Source organism: Canis aureus, chromosome 12 (assembly GCF_053574225.1).
Source record: "Canis aureus isolate CA01 chromosome 12, VMU_Caureus_v.1.0, whole genome shotgun sequence".
Taxonomy (NCBI): Eukaryota; Metazoa; Chordata; class Mammalia; order Carnivora; family Canidae; genus Canis; species Canis aureus.
Window position 1 is genome coordinate 26,284,289 of NC_135622.1, and position 16,313 is coordinate 26,300,601.

At 37.9% G+C, this 16,313-nt stretch overlaps 1 protein-coding gene across 4 annotated transcripts in view; it reads left to right on the top strand.

The window, feature by feature from the left end:
• Nucleotides 1-16,313, top strand: part of RMND5A (required for meiotic nuclear division 5 homolog A) — a 63,451-nt gene that overhangs the window by 24,291 nt on the left and 22,847 nt on the right. For all 4 annotated transcript variants that reach the window (XM_077843187.1, XM_077843188.1, XM_077843189.1 and 1 more), the window contains exons 3-4: nt 13,264-13,398; nt 15,109-15,209. In XM_077843187.1, coding sequence (XP_077699313.1) covers nt 13,264-13,398; nt 15,109-15,209 — 236 coding nt within the window. The remainder of the gene's footprint in view (nt 1-13,263; nt 13,399-15,108; nt 15,210-16,313) is intronic.

Below are 16,313 nucleotides of genomic sequence, written 5' to 3' on the forward strand. Positions count from 1 at the left end.
TGTTTTAAAGTTCTTTAGTCATCGCTAATGTAAGCAGAAAAGAAGTTTGTGGTGGTAGCCAAGGCACCTGCTGGCTTTTAATTATTGTGAACATAAAAAAGTATTGAAGATTTCGGCCTTAATGTGTTGGCTTTTTTCAGATGTCCATGGTATGATCACTATTTAAAATAAATATCAGCTGTTGAGTTCTGTGGCAAATTATTTTTAGTAAAAATAATTGTGTTGGGCTATCTTTAATTTCCTCTCCCATTTTAAGAACATCTAGAATCCTTTCCTGCTTAGGGCATTTACTTAAGTGTTTTACTTAAATCTTTTAACTTTTTTTGAGTTCACTTCCTAAGTAAGAAAAATCAATAAAATGATTACTGCTTTAGGTGTGTTTATGTGTGTATGTTAAAATACTGCCAAGATTTTAAATTGTCTAAATTTAGACATTGTTGTGGGATAGTTGAAAGCAAAATACATAGTCCATGTTCTTTAGAAGAGTATGGTATAGTCTAGTCATGTAAGAGTGCGCTTGTACACATGAAAGAGCTGGAAGATTCTGAGGCAACAGAAAATTAATGTGCACGGGTGGCTTCTGCATACTGTAAAGTGAAGGGAAGGGCATTTAAAAGATTACTCTTGTTTAATCTAAGTTTTGTGGAGTTGGAATCTTAAATGTGACCTGTGGGGTGGTCAGGTGGCTCAATCGGTTAAGTGTCCGATTCTTGATTTCAGCTCAGGTCACGATCCTTGGGGTTGTGAGATCGAGCCCCACATTAGGCTCCATGCTAAGTGCAGGGTCTGTTTCTCTCTCTCTCTCTCTCTCTCTCTCTTCTTCTTCTTCTTCTTCTTCTTCTTCTTCTTTCTTCTTCTTTCTTCTTCTTTCTTCTTCTTTCTTCTTCTTTCTTCTTCTTTCTTCTTCCTGTACCCCTACCCCTGCTTGCACGCATGCAATAAATAAATAAATAAATAAGACTTGGAAGAACAGGTAAGATTTAAAACAGAGTGAGGTGTAGTTTTCTGTAGGGTTGAGAAAGAGATTGAACAACTGAGGAATGCTGGACTCCTGTGTAAGACTCTCGGGGACTGACTCAATTGGAGTAGGTGCCTTATTGGAAATAGGGCAAGATCAGGTTGATGGAAGGCCTGAGGATTTGACTCAAGGAGATTAGGAGAAAAGGGAGTGGATGATATAAGCAGTTGAGGATTTGCTTTTCCTCGTTAAATAGGAGGAAATTAGACTGAGAAGTCAGGAACAGGAAGATAATAATAACACTTATAATAATAACACTTATTTGAGTGTTGACTATGTTCCAGCTATTGAGCTGGGTGCTGTACCTATATTTATATCTCATGATGCAGGTACATTATTTCCATCTTAGGACTCAGATATTAAGTAACCTACCTCAGTTGTACAGTTTGGAAGTGATGAATCAGGGTTTGGAGAAAGATCTCACTCATGAGTCTGTTCTTAAACACTGTGCTATACTAGGAAATCAGTTAGGCTGTTGCAGGGCTGGTAGTGTTTTAAGGAGGGAGATAAGGGTTAAAAATAGTTTTTAAAAGTGTCAGCCTAAGCTGATCTTCTGCCAGTAGATGAAGCATTTACATGGGTGACGCAAAATGCTGACTGTGTTAAAAAATGGAGTAATGCTATAAAAAGTGAAATAGAATATTTAAGATAATTCTGGGTGAGCCATCTGGAACTGCCTTTTATGTAGGTATGACTGGGGTATGAGAAGAGAAAAAGATACCAATGGGAGAAAAGGTATTGGATTTGGCCTTAAGTAGTAGTTGAGATACAGAGTGGGTGAGATCAGGTATGTACTAGCTCTAAAGTTCTGTCATTATGTAATGGGTAAATCCATATGTAGTAGGGAGAGGTTACTCTTGACTCAGAGTCCTCTCCTTGTATCTTTCTCATTAGAGCTCTTACGGAAAGAAGGGCTGGGAATATGTGAGCCTAGAAGTGATTAGTAGCCCTTGAAAGAATCTGGTCTGTTGTGGGAAATAAAATTCTTCTGCAGAGAGAAATAAAGGCAAGAGTGAGGAGGGAACATATTTTGATGTTCAGCTACCTTCTTACCTACCCTTGGTTACCTGACCCTTTCTTCACATCCAACTTGTTTGGGCAAAGATTTCTGTTTGTAGGAACCAAGAGTCCTGACTCAGACAAGCAACTAGATGCTCTGTGGGTCTCTTCACTTGTATCAGGCTCTAGTTTCTGTGAAACAATATTGGTTTTGTCTTTTTCAATCTAAAGATATTCTCAGAAGAGAAGATGAGTTCAGTTCTGCTTTCTTTGCCATCTGTTAACACAACATCATTAGCTCTAAGCTCTGGGCCTATCTTGTTCTTATTCTGCTCTGAGCAGATAAACTACATTCTTTAGTTAATAATGATAATTGTTTGCATTATAGTCTAGGCCACAGAGGAAAGCCTAGACCTTTGCCACTCAGGTCTCATATTAGGATGCAGAATCAAAGAATTCCACTGGGCCTGGAGGTGGTATGGACCCACTTTTGCCTGAGGCCAGAAGATGAAATAGCTTACTTGATCTAGCATCCAAGTCAGGTTGGGTTGAGAGGGAAAAGGGACCTTACACCCATTAAGTTGTGCCACTTAATACAGGATGTAATTGTAGTCAAGTAATTTTTAAATAAATGAATTTGTTATTGATGCCTCTGTTAGTATGTTTTTTGTTTTTATTTATGTTTTCTAAAATGAAGACTCTTTTAAATGTAGAATCTCCGATTCAGCTACCATTGTGTTGAAAGCTTACTGCAGGGTAGGTCCTGGTAGATATTTTGGTATACATTATTTAATTAGTCTTTACCAATACTTTGTAAGATAGGGATTATTGTGCACAGATACAGATGTGAAAACTTTGATCAAAGAACTAGAAAGCACATGGAGGAACTGGGTAAGTACTCAGATTTTATGACTTTGAAGAAACTTCTTTAACTGGAGTTCTTTGAGAGAACTAGCTCCTGATGCCCTTAGACATCCACTGTGTGTCTGAATTTCTCTTAAGTATCTAGAGTGGTAAGAGGTATGTGTCATCTTTCATAGAATTGGTAAAATAGTTCCTCAAATTTCTGTCATCTGTTCAGATAAGGAGGCAGTTGGGAAAGCAGATTGACCAGAGCAGAAAGGTATGTAAAGTAAAATAATTGTGAGGGGTAGGGATGCAAATGTGACAGATGGTTGGATTATGGAGCATTTTAAGGATTTTTAAAAGCCCAGTCCAGTAGTTTGGCATATCTCTGACCATGGCACATTACTCTCCCCTTTGTTTATAAAGTAAAAACTTACCAACATGGCTCCCATGTCCATCCCACCCCCTTTCTTTATCTGGCACAACCTACCTCTCAACTTTGAAAATCAGAATAGAAGTATGAATATCATACAGAATGGAACATTTAAGAAGGTCTACATCTAGAAAATGCATCTAGAAATACTGATTTTGACACACTACTGATATATGCCCAGTATGGATTGTTTCATTTAAGACCATGTGCCTCATCATCAGTTTTAGTGATATATGCCCAGTATGGATTGTTTCATCTGAGACCATGTACCTCATTATCAGTTAGGTTTGCTAAATTTTTCCCTGAAGGGCTTATACTAAATTATCATCCTACCAAACATATATTAAATGAGAGTCTCATTTTCTCAGTTCTTACCTACACTTCGTATCATCAGACTTTAAATTTTCCTAATCAGATGGAAGTGAAATATTATCTAGTTGTATAGATTTACATTTCCATCATCACCTTTAGGGTTGAGCATCTTTTCATGTTTTCAGTTATCAGAATTTCTCCTTTTTGTGAATTTCTTGCTCATTTTTTTCCCATTTTTTTTCAGTTAGGTTTTTTGTCTTTATTATTGATTGGGAGGAGTTCTGATTGTTCTCACGTTGGGAAGAATTAAAAAATAAATACCTCTTTTAAATGTATATAAAGTATGTATGTATATGTACGCATGTAAAATAGGTATCTTTTCCCAGACTGGGTGGAACCAGAATCCAGGTCTTCTTATTCCCTGTTAAGTATCTTTTGTGGTCTCTGTCTTTACTGCTAAAGCAGATTAACTGGGCGCTTAGAAGGGAAATTGATTCCTGGTAGGTGCAACAATAGCACATTGTTAGGTTCATACACCAATTTTTCTTCAAAAGTAGGTGGGGGATTTTTGTTATTAATAGTATTAAAGAATTCACACTTAAGAATTAAAATAAATACTGAGTTTTATCGTGTATTGTTACCATTGTTTGCTCAGTAATTATAATTTTAGGAGTACCTCGGTGACTCGGTTGGTTAAACACCTGAGTCTTGATCTCCACTCTGGTCTTGATCTCAGGGTCATGGGTTTGGGCCCCACAGTGGGTGTTGAGCCTACTTTAAAAAAATATAATTTCGTTAACTGTATATCAGAAATGTATTGGTTTTGGATGGTGAGCAGTCAAGCCAGTCCTTAAGGTCTAACCAGTTTGTAAGCAGGTACATGAGATGTGGCCAAGGAGATAGGTTGATCTATTTAGATTTCATAGTTTCATAATGTTTTATTAAAGTTACTTACTCCTGTCTCAACTTCCAGATATTTATTTATTTATATTTTTCAAAAGATTTTATTTGTCTGAGAAAGAGAGTGCCTGAGGAGAGGCAGGGGATCTCAAGCAGATTCCTTGCTGAATGCAACCCCATGCGGGGCTTGATCTCATGACCCTGACTGAAATCATGACCTGAGTGGAAACCAAGAGTCAGATGTTTACACAGCTGAACCACCCAGGTGCCCCTTAGCTTCCAGATTTTCAAACTTAAAATCATGAATTACATTGAAAGTCATGAGATAGTATATGAATTAATGTATCCTTGAATTTCTTTCTAATCTGTAACATCCTCACCAGGCAGACACACCCTTAGATTAGATGTGTGCTTTTTTGCTTTTGATTCTTGTTTGAATCCTGCTTTCACGTTTAAGAACATCTTAAGTCATTTTTTCTTTAAAAACATACAAGGAAAAAGTACAGTAAGACAGAAGTACTAATAATAGGTATTTCTTTTTATTAGCCACTTCTTGGCTTGTTTGCAATGGTACTGGTTTCCTGCAGCCATGCAAACGAGTTTGGTCACCTAGCAACAGAAGCTGGAACTGATCCTAACACTGATGCAACAGAAAGAACGCAGTTATAACAAAAGGAGTTCTAACACTATATTGCATTTCCTCAACCTCTTTTTACAGTTTTAACTTTAATTTTAACTACAGGTAAGCAGAAAATAAGCTATGAAAGTAATTTGTTTTTCTACCTTGATAGTTTAAACTGCAAAATCAGAATGGTAGAAGGGAGCTCAGAAAATTTCATCTAATGCATTGCTTATTCATGTTTAGTTATATTTTCCAAGACTATCAAATAAGTTATAGAGTTTGAATACAGTGACGATATCTTGAGTGTAAGGGTGTTTGATTTTTTTTTTCTTACCCATATAACAGTGACCAAGGTATATTTATGGAAATAAAGGTATGTGGGGGCCATAGTAAAATTGTTTAAATTTGTTTAAATACTAAACTTTCGGGATCCCTGGGTGGCGCAGGGGTTTGGCGCCTGCCTTTGGCCCAGGGCACGATCCTGGCAGACCTGGGATCGAATCCCACGTCGGGCTCCCAGTGCATGGAGCCTGCTTCTCCCTCTGCCTGTGTCTCTGCCTCTCTCTCTTTCTCTCTCTGTGACTATCATAAATAAATAAATATTTAAAATAAATAAATAAATAAATACTAAACTTTCATGTTTTAACACTTTCAGCTGTACAAAATTAGCTTTTTTATGTATATTAAGGGAAGATTTGAAGGAATTCTTTTCTTGAGCAGTTACTATCTGTGATAGATAGTAGCTATTAAAATTTGGACTTACCAAAAAAATAAAAAATAAAAATAAAATTTGGACTTAATCTATATTGCCAAATAAACTAGTCTCTTTTAACATGGTCTGTCCTTTGAGATGACAAGTGTGTCTTTTTTTTTTTTTTTTAAAGATTTTATTTATTCATGAGAGACAGAGAGAGAGAAGGAGCCAGAGACATAGACAGAAGCAGGCTTCCCGCAAGGAGCCGGATGCGGGACTCGATCCCAGCCCCCATGATCATGCCGTGAGCCAAAGGCAATGCTCAACCACTGAGCCACCCAGGCGTCCCACCAGTGTGTCTTTCAGAGTTGTTTCATTTCTTTCCTGAAGAATAGCTTATAAATTTGTTGGAGGTTAATAAGTAGAATTCTGAAGGCTGTGTTTGGATTGGAGGAGATTGATAGATCAGTAAGGAAATTTTCTTGTGTAGTCTCAGTGATTCTTGCTTATAGGGTACACTTAGACATTAGAGAAATACAGGCAGATTCCGGAGTTTGTTATAAATTATGTCATCTTCACGGACGCCTGGGTGGCTCAGTGGTTGAGCATCTGCCTTTGGCTCAGGTCGTGATTCTGGGGTCTTAGGATTGAGTCCTGCATCAGGCTCCCCGCAGGGAGCCTGTTTCTCGCTCTGCCTATGTCTCTGCCTCTCTCTGTGTGTCTCTCATAAATAAATAAATAAATAAATAAAATCTTTTAAAAAATAAAAATAAATTGTGTCATCTTCAGATACCCATTCCTTTATTCATTTGAATGGCCGTTTGTCTAGGGCAAAAATATGAGACAGCATATGTGATATCATTCACTCCTTATGGCCTCTGCTCTAGTCTGGAAGAGGAACACAGTAGCACCATCTCTACTAGTGGACATAGATGATGTAAAAATGTAATAGTCTACTCAGAAGCATTGGTGGATTTTTATAAAGTCATCTCTCAACAGACAGAATCTGATAAACTGATTTAAAATTAGCCTTATGCAAGCAGTTGTGGTTTTTTTCTTCAGTGCTAGGGACAAGCCTATTTAGTATGTGTGTGGAAGCTATTGCTTTAGCATCTAGGTACTTCATATTATTAGTTTCTTTAGGTTACGTACTAGACCACGAAAGAAGTCTGTAAAAAGCAAGTAAATAAAAATTAAGACTGACAGTAATTTTACTTGTTCATTTTTGGTTTTTGTGTAATTCTGAGTCTTATTATATGTGTTTTGTTTTAGGCTACTGAATTGACATCCAAAATTAGAGTAGATAGCTCTTTAAAGAAAGATGTGCTCAATATTAGAGAGGAGAACTCTCCCGTGTAGTGGTAATCGTAAATGATGGGTGCTTAGCAGTTTCTGCCTGTTCTTGTATGTACTATAAAATAATAATATGCTTCTCGGTCTGATTTAAGTAGTAATTGTGGGATTGTAATTTCAGTTAAATCTCAATAATCTTGTCTAATTAAATTTATGTGCTAAAAAAAAGAAATGCAAATTTATTAGAGGGTAATGCCTATGAAAGATTCAGGGAATGAAAGTAAAACTGGTTAGGGAAAGTTTTTTAAAATTTTAATTTAATTTAATTTAATTTAAATTTTGTTAGTTAACATAGAGTGAGTGCACTGTTGCTTTCTGGAGTAGAATTCAGTGATTCATCACTTACAACACCCAGTGCTCATCACAACAAGTGCCCTGTTTAATCCCCATTACCCATCTAGCCCCTTCCCCACTGATCTCCCATCAACCCTCACTTTGTTCTCTGTTATTAAGAGAATCACTTATGGCTTGTTTCCCTCTCCTTTTCTCCTTTTCCTTCTTTCCATATGTTCATCTGTTTTCTTTCTTAAATCTTTCATATGAGTGAAATCATACAGCATGTGTCTTTCACTGACTTATAAGTATAGCGTAATATACTCTCACTCCATCCATGTCATTGTGAATGGCAAGATTTCATTCTTTTGGGTGGCTGAGTAATATTCCATTGTGTATACCTACCATATCTTTTTTATCTGTTCATCACTTGATGGCCATTTGGGCTCTCTCGATAGTTTGACTGTTGTTGATAATGCTAATAAAAATATCGGGGTGAGGCATTTACCCCTTCAAATCCTTTTTTGTATCCTTTGGGTAAATACTTAGTAGTGGTATTTATGATCCAGTAACTGGATCATAGGGTGGTTCTATTTTTGACTTTCTGAGAAACCTCCAAACTGTTTTCCAGCATGGCTGTACCAGTTTGCATTCCCACCAACAGTGCAAGAGGGTTCCCATATCCTTGCCAACACCTGTTTTCTCTAGCCACTTTCAAGATACTTTTCTTTGTTTTTAGCTTTCATCATTTTGTGAGGTGTTTGGGTGTGGATTTCTTTGAGTTTATCCTTTTATGAGTTTGCTGAGCTTCTTGAATCTGTTGGCTTGCATCTTTTGCTAAATTTGGGAAATATTCTTCAAATATTTTTCTACATTACTCTCATTTCTCCTTCTGGTACTCTGATGACATGCATGTTAAATGTCTTGTTGTCCCACAGGTCTCTGAGGTTCGGTTCATTTTTTCCAGTCTTTTAAATTGTTGTTTAGATAATTTCTATTAATCTTCATTGACTTTTTGTGTTGTCATTTCCATTCTGATATTGAGTCCATTCAACTAGTTTTTTTTTTTTTTTTTAAGATTTTATTTATTTATTCATGATAGTCACACAGAGAGAGACAGAGAGGCAGAGACACAGGCAGAGGGAGAAGCAGGCTCCATGCACCGGGAGCCCGATGTGGGATTTGATCCCAGGTCTCCAGGATCACGCCCCGGGCCAAAGGCAGGCGCCCAACCGCTGCGCCACCCAGGGATCCCAGTTTTTTTTTTTTTTTTTTTTTTTAATTACTGTATCCTTTTCTTGCTAAGACTGTCCTTTTTTTTTTTTTTTTTAAGATTTTATTTATTTATTTGACACAGAGAAGGGAAGAGCAAGCACAAGCAGGAGAAGTGGCAGACGGAGGGTAGAAGCAGACCAAGCAGGGAGCCCAATGCGGGGCTCATTCCTAGGACCCTGGGATCATGACAACAGTTGAAAGCAGATGCTTAACCAAATGAACCACCCAAGCACCCAACTTTATGTCTTTTGTTTGAAATTATTTGCTGATGCTTTGTAAAGCAGTTTTATAACTTTAAGGTCTTTGATGAATTCAGTATCTTTGTCATCGTGGCATTCGTGTGTGTTGAACTATCTCTTCCCATGTAAGTCTAGATTTCCTTGGTTCTTTGTATGCCAGATGATTTTTGGATTGTATCCTGGACATTTTTAATACAGCTGACCCTTGAACAACACCTTGCACCACTGAAAATCCACATATAACTTTTAACTCCCCCCAAACTTAACTACTGGTAACTTACTCTTGAGTGGAAGTCTTACTGATAACATAAATAGTTGATAACACGTTTTATATATATATATTATATATACTGTATTCTTAAAGTAAGCTAGAGAAAAAGTGTTACTGAGAAAATCATAAGAGAAAATACATATACAGTACTGTAGTGTATTTTTATCAGAAAAAATGCACACATAAGTGGATCTGTGCAGTTCAGACCCATGTTGTTCAAGGGTCAACTGTATTAGAAGATTCTTGGTCTTGTTTAAATTCTGTGGAGAATATTGATGTTTCTGTTTTAGCATACAGTTAACCTGGTTGGATTTAGGCTGTAAGTTCTGATCATTTTTCTCTGAGTTATAGTTATAATATTAGAGCTATTCAGATATATCTTATTTGTGTGCCATCTGATGGCCATTCTGGAACCTGAAATCTAGTTCTGTCCCCTAGTTAAGTTTTCAAAGTCTGGTATGTTGCTTAGGGTCAGCCCATGCATGTGCAACTGGAGTGAGCCCAGGAGTTCATAAACAACAACTTTAAGGGGTTGCTTTTCTGAATTATTTGCTCTCTATGAGCTTGCTAGGACTTTATGGTTCCCTGGGGCCACATTTTTTTGTAATTTGGCCAGAAAGCTGGGGCTTTGTTACCCTATTCTTCTGTACATTTACCATGACCATGCCTGTACCTATGGTTATGGAATGGAAAGACAGAAAGCAAAGATGCAGTACAGGTTTTTGCCCCTTCTTCTTGGGACCACTGCTCCTCTGATTGGAGAGAAAGAATCCCCTCTGCCGGAGTTTTAGGTTTCCTGCTGTAGTCAGTATTCTAAAGATATCATCCCAAGATTCTTGGTCCCTGGTTATTCAAACATTAATCTAGGTACTGCTATGAAGGAATTTTGTGGGTATAATTAAGGTTGCTAAGCAGTAGACCTTAAAATAGGGAGATTAGGTGAGCCTCGTGTAATTTACAAGAGCCCTTAAAAGCAGTAGAGCTTGGTAGAAAGAGAAAAGAAGATTCAGAGTGTGAGTGATGTCACCACTGTTATTGGCTTTGAAGATGGAGGGGACCACAAGCCAGAGAATGTGAGTGGCTTCTGGAAGCTCGAGAACAGCTCCTACAGCCAGTTAGGAAAACAGGACTCTAGTCTTAAAACTGCATGGCACTGCATTCTGCAACACCTTGAACGAGCCTAAAAGCAGATTCATCCCATATTCCCCAGATAAGAGCCTAGGTCATTGACACCTCAGTTTCAGCTTTGTGTGGGACCTGGAGCAGAGAAACTGCCTGAGCCTATTGTACTTCTGATCTGTCAAGCTGTGAGATAATAAAATTGTGCTGATTTAAGTTGCAATAGAAAACTAATGTACCTGTATACACACTGCCTTGAGCTAGAGGTACAAGAAAACAGATAGAAAGAACATGTGATTTCCCTTCCTCTCTAGGTACTAGGAGAAACCCATTCCTGTTTGTCATGCCAAAACTAGAGCACTTCCTCTGGAACTCTGTGTCCATTTATTGGTGCCTGGTTCTGTGTTGTGGCTGTTTTGCATCCAGGCTGAGAGGTATTGGAGGGAGAAAAGTAGTAAACTCCCCACTAGTCCTGTGACCCTCTTCCCATTCCACTTAGATGGTCCCTGACTTAGGATGATTTGACTTACAAATTTTTTACTTTATGATGGTGTGAAAGTTATATGCATTTGGTAGGAACTGTACGTGGAATTTTGAATTTTGATCTTTTCTAGGGCTAGCCATATTTTGTAGTATAATATCCTTGTGAATATGGGGCAGGAGCAATGAGCAACAGCTCCATCCAGCCACATGATCACGAGGGTAAACAGCCATGTGATCACAAGGATAAACAACCAATACACTTAGAACCATGTTATCTATTCATGAGAGACACAGAGTGAAGCAGAGACATAGGCAGAGGGAGAAGCAGGCTCCCTACCTGGAGCCTGATGCAGCACTGAATCCCAGGACCCTGGGATCACGACCTGAGCCAAAGGCAGATTGCTCAACCACTGAGCCACCCAGGTGCCCCACTTAGAACCATTTTATACTCGTATCACCATTTTCACTTTCATTATGGTAGTCAATAAATTACATGAGATATTCAATACTTTGTTATAAAATAGTCTTTTGTGTTAGATGATTTTGCCTAACTGTAGGCTAAAGTAAGCATTCTGAGCATGTTTAAGGTAGGCTAGGTTAAGCTATGATGTTTGGTAGGTTAGGTATATTAAATACATTATCAGCGAATGTTATTTTCAACTTTGGATTTATCAGGATGCAACTCCATAATAAGTGGAGGAAGATGTGTAGTCAATTTTTAGTGTTCTCAAATGGCTGTTGCCTTCATTCTGTCTGGATTTTATAACTATATTCAGTAGGATAGATAGGGTGGAATGTGCATGATCTTATCCGAACTGGAACTTTCAACATGTGTGCTTTTAAAAAAATCTTTTATGTGGAGAGTGGGAATCTTCAATGATAATCTCTGCTAATACTTTAACGTATATTCTTTTGGATTTTTTCCTAAGCTTTTGCAAGTATTCCTTTAAAAGACAAAAATGGGGTCATAATTTTGTAAAACTTGATTTTTTTCACTTCGGTGTCATGGATATTTTTCCATATTAGTAGATAGAATAATGAGCTTCACTTTTTCATTAGGAATAGTAATACTAATAATAGTAGCAACTACCATTTTATTTAACCAATAAGGGAGTATATTAATTTGCTGGGGCTGCTATCACATAGTGCCACATACTGGATGGCTTAATTTTTCCACAGCTCTAGAGACTAGAGGTTCAAGATCAGAGTGGTAGCAGGATTGATTTCTTCTGAGGCCTGTCTTCTTGGCTGGTAGATAGCCATCTTCTCCCAATATCATCACATGGTATCTTAGTCTGTTTGAGCTGCCAAAACAAAGTGCCATAGACTAGGTTATGTAAACAATAGAAATTTATTTTTCTCACAGTTCTGGAGACTAGGAAGCCTAAAATCAACGTGCTGGCTAGCCAATTCATTTCCTATTGAGAGCACACAACCTCCTTTCTGGCTTACAGATGACTGCCTTCTCACTGTGTCCTCGCAGGGTAGAGACAGCAGTCTGGTGTTTGTCCGTTGTTTTCTAAGAGGACCAGCCCTAATGGTTAAGGCCCCTACCTTTATAACTTCATTTAACCTTTTATCACTTACTCACAGACTGTCTCCACATATAGCCACATTGGTGGGTTAGGGCTTCACTGTAGGAATTTGGGGGGGGGGGCGGGATACACACAGACATTCAATCCATAACCTATGGTCTTTCCTCTGTACCTATCTGTGTCCTAATTTCTTCTTTTTATAAGGATAGCAGTACTGTTGGATTACCCGCCCCCCTTAATGGCCTCATCTTAATTTAATGAGGTGCTGGGAATTAGGAATTCAACATGGGAATTCTAAGAAGATGCAGCCTATAATAGAAAGATACTGTTATATTCTCCACTTAAGAAAGCTCAAGCTCAAAGACCTTGACTAATTTGGCCAAGATCACATGGCTAGTAAGAAAACCCAGGATTCAAATCCAAGCAGATTGGCCTCAGAGCCTACTCTCTTAATTATCTGGCCGATCTCCCACCCCCAAACCCTCCCTTGGCACAGCAGTTGTTGGGCTAGGCCATGATTCTTTAATCCTGTGTTGGGCATATGGGTTTTCTCTCTTTTCCAGTCAGATAGTGCTGCATTGAATATGTTTTTATAGGTAGCATTGTACACCTGAAAATATTGCTATATTGCTTAGAAATCAGTTAATTCACAGAAATGGTTAAATGTGTATATTTTCCCAAAAATGTACTCATTGACTCTTCCAGCACTAATCAACGAGAGTGATAAGTTTTAAAAAGGAGCAGTGGAAAAACCACTTCCTTTCATAGGCTGCAGATGATTTGAACTGGGTCCTTACTGTGGATATTTAGAGTGAAATGAAGGGCACTCTTTCTGTTAGGTGGGGTCCAAATCATATATCCTAGTCAATTCATGATTCATTTTCTTTTCAGAATTTTGATTCTGACATCAGCAGTGTGGGAATAGACGGCTGCTGGCAGGCTGACAGTCAAAGGCTTCTCAATGAGGTGATGGTGGAGCACTTCTTCCGACAAGGAATGCTGGACGTAGCTGAAGAGCTCTGCCAGGTAACAGTATGTCTGCTACCAGTGTGCCAGTGTGTGAGAGGATGAAATAAACGAGGGGACTCCTTGGAGTTTTTGAATCTTCTTCTAGCCATAGATAGATTTTTAATATTTTAAGTTTCAGGACTAACCTCATTTTACTAGGAAGTCTTTTTCTTCTTTTCTTTTCTTTTTCTTTTCTTTTCTTTTCTTTTCTTTTCTTTTCTTTTCTTTTCTTTTCTTTTCTTTTCTTTTCTTTTCTAATTAGTAAAGACTACGATCCTAGAACTTCTTATTTGAGTTGCTTTTTCCTTATTCCTGCCCCATCACATTGGTCCCAGGTCATCAAGAGGTCAAAAGTGATATGACCTTCCCCATTTCCTCTTTTAATAGGGAAGGTAGGATAGCAGAAAAGAAGAATCTGGCCCAACTTGTAGCATTTTGTTTATCAAATGAGTTTAAAGCTAAAATTTACTTCAGATGAGCAGCTTTTGTCTTTTATTGCTAGTAGACATGAGCTTAGGGATCTCAGAATAGTTCACCAGTATCACCTAGTCAGAATGGTGGCAGCTACCATGTATTGAGTCCACAAGCCAACTCCTGCCATTATTCTTCACTGCAATCCTGTGAGGTAAAAATTGCTTCCATTCTACAGATAAGGAATCTGAGGTCTGGAGAAGTGGCTTGCCCGAGGCCATGCAGGTTCCTTAGCAAAGGAACTAGGATTCAGTCCCAAATTCATGTCCTCAAACTTAGTCTAAGCCACCATGTGCTATTGTATTTTCTGTTTAGAAAAATGAAGGATTATAAAGATGAAATAGTTTAAAGCCAGACTGTAAACAAAACCTCTAATCTAAACCTATTTTATTATTTTTTTAAAGATTTTATTTTTAAGTAATCTCTATACCCAGTGTGGGACTTGAACTCACAACCCCAGGATCAAGAGTTGCATGCTCTACCGACTGAGCTACCCAGGCACCACTTCTATTTTAAATAATTCAGAAAAACAATAACACAGGTCTTTCTCTGTATGGGAATTTTGTTTATGTCTATTAAATCCTATATTGTTTAGGATTAAGCTGATTTATAAGTACAAAGACATAAAATACCAGTGGCTTAAAAAAATGAAGTTTATTTCTCTTGCACAGAAATAGGAGGTAGTAAGCCATCCACAGCATATATTGTAGCTGTGCTCCATGAGCTTTTAGGGACCTACCCTCCTTGTAGCTCTGCTGTTACAACTTTTGATATGCCAGGAAGGGATAAAGAGTACATGTTTATGTTTTACTGACCAGAACTTACATCTCTGCAAAGTCATACGAAGCTTTATTCCATACATTGATGCACTCTGTATGGAATACATAAGGGTTCTACTACTACTGGAAAGAATGATAGTAGGGCTCAGTCTTCAGTCTGTACCATAGAAATATATGGTAAAAAAATTATTTTTAATGGCTTGCGCCATATTTTATAATTTAGAATATGTTTTTATTATATCTTTTTTTTTTAATTTTTATTTATTTATGATAGTCACAGAGAGAGAGAGAGGCAGAGACACAGTCAGAGGGAGAAGCAGGCTCCATGCACCGGGAGCCCAATGTGGGATTCGATCCCGGGTCTCCAGGATCGCGCCCTGGGCCAAAGGCAGGCGCCAAACCGCTGCGCCACCCAGGGATCCCTTATTATATCTTTTAACCTGATTACTGCTAACAGAAGTACTTTCTATTTTTTCAGGAATCTGGTCTTTCTGTAGACCCAAGTCAGAAAGAACCATTTGTGGAGTTAAATCGAATATTAGAAGCATTAAAAGTCAGAGTTCTGAGACCTGCTCTGGAGTAAGTTTCTGTGTTTGTTTTCTTCCAAATACTTGGGGAGAAACTCTCTGTAAGAAAACTTAATTAAAAAAACACATTGAGATTTTGATATATATCCGTACATCTATACATCTCACCTAGGATGGACTTCAGAGAAAGCAAGGAAAAATTATTTTCTTCCTTTTAATTAAGTAAGAATGGGGGATGTGCAAATAGGAGAAAATGGTCCGAGCTTTCTTTGCTTATCAGTTGATCTGAATTCCCAAGATAGAAAAAGGGTTTCCTGTATCCAAGCCATTCCACTACTATAGACTAGCATTGTAACTGAAGTACTATTGTTTAGATGGTCTGAGTTTGATATTTGAACTTCCATAATGTGTGGGATTCTGTGCTAGCATTCTAAAAAACAACTTAATTGGTTATTGGAACTAAGTGGTATGCATAAAGACCAAAAATACTGTTACAAAGGAGTTCTGTGCTAATTATCACTGTAACATGTAATGATTCATTTTGAACTGGTCATTGATATGAACTGTCTTAAATTACTGAGTAAGCTGTGATAAATAATACCCTCGAGCAGGATCAACAAAGTTTTTTGTAAAGGGCCAGAGAGTAAATATTTTAGGTTTTGCGAGCCACATGAGATCTCTGTCACATATTCTTTGATTTATTCCCAACTGTTTAAAAATGTGTAAAAAAAAAAAAATCTTGGCCATCTGGTGTACAAAATGGACAACAAGCCATATTTGGACCTTGGCCATAATTTGCCGACCCCTGTCCTAGAATTTTTTTTTTTTTTTCATGAGAGATACAGAGAGGCAGAGACATAGGCAGAGGGAAAAGCAGGCTCCCTGCAGAGAGCCCGGTGCAAGACTCCATCCCTGGACCCCAGGATCATGCCCTGAGCCAAAGGCAGATGCTAAACCACTGAGCCATTCAGGCATCTCTGTCCTAGAATTCTTTAATGTGAGGATTACCAGGTTGTTGGAAAGAAGGAAATGAAGGAGGGCTATAAAATAAAGAGAAGAAACTGCTGAGGTTCTAGGCATAGAATTCTGGTATTTAAAAATTGGAAGTATTTGAGATCATTGTTTTCAGAAAAAAAAATTGGGAAGATTCTTGTTG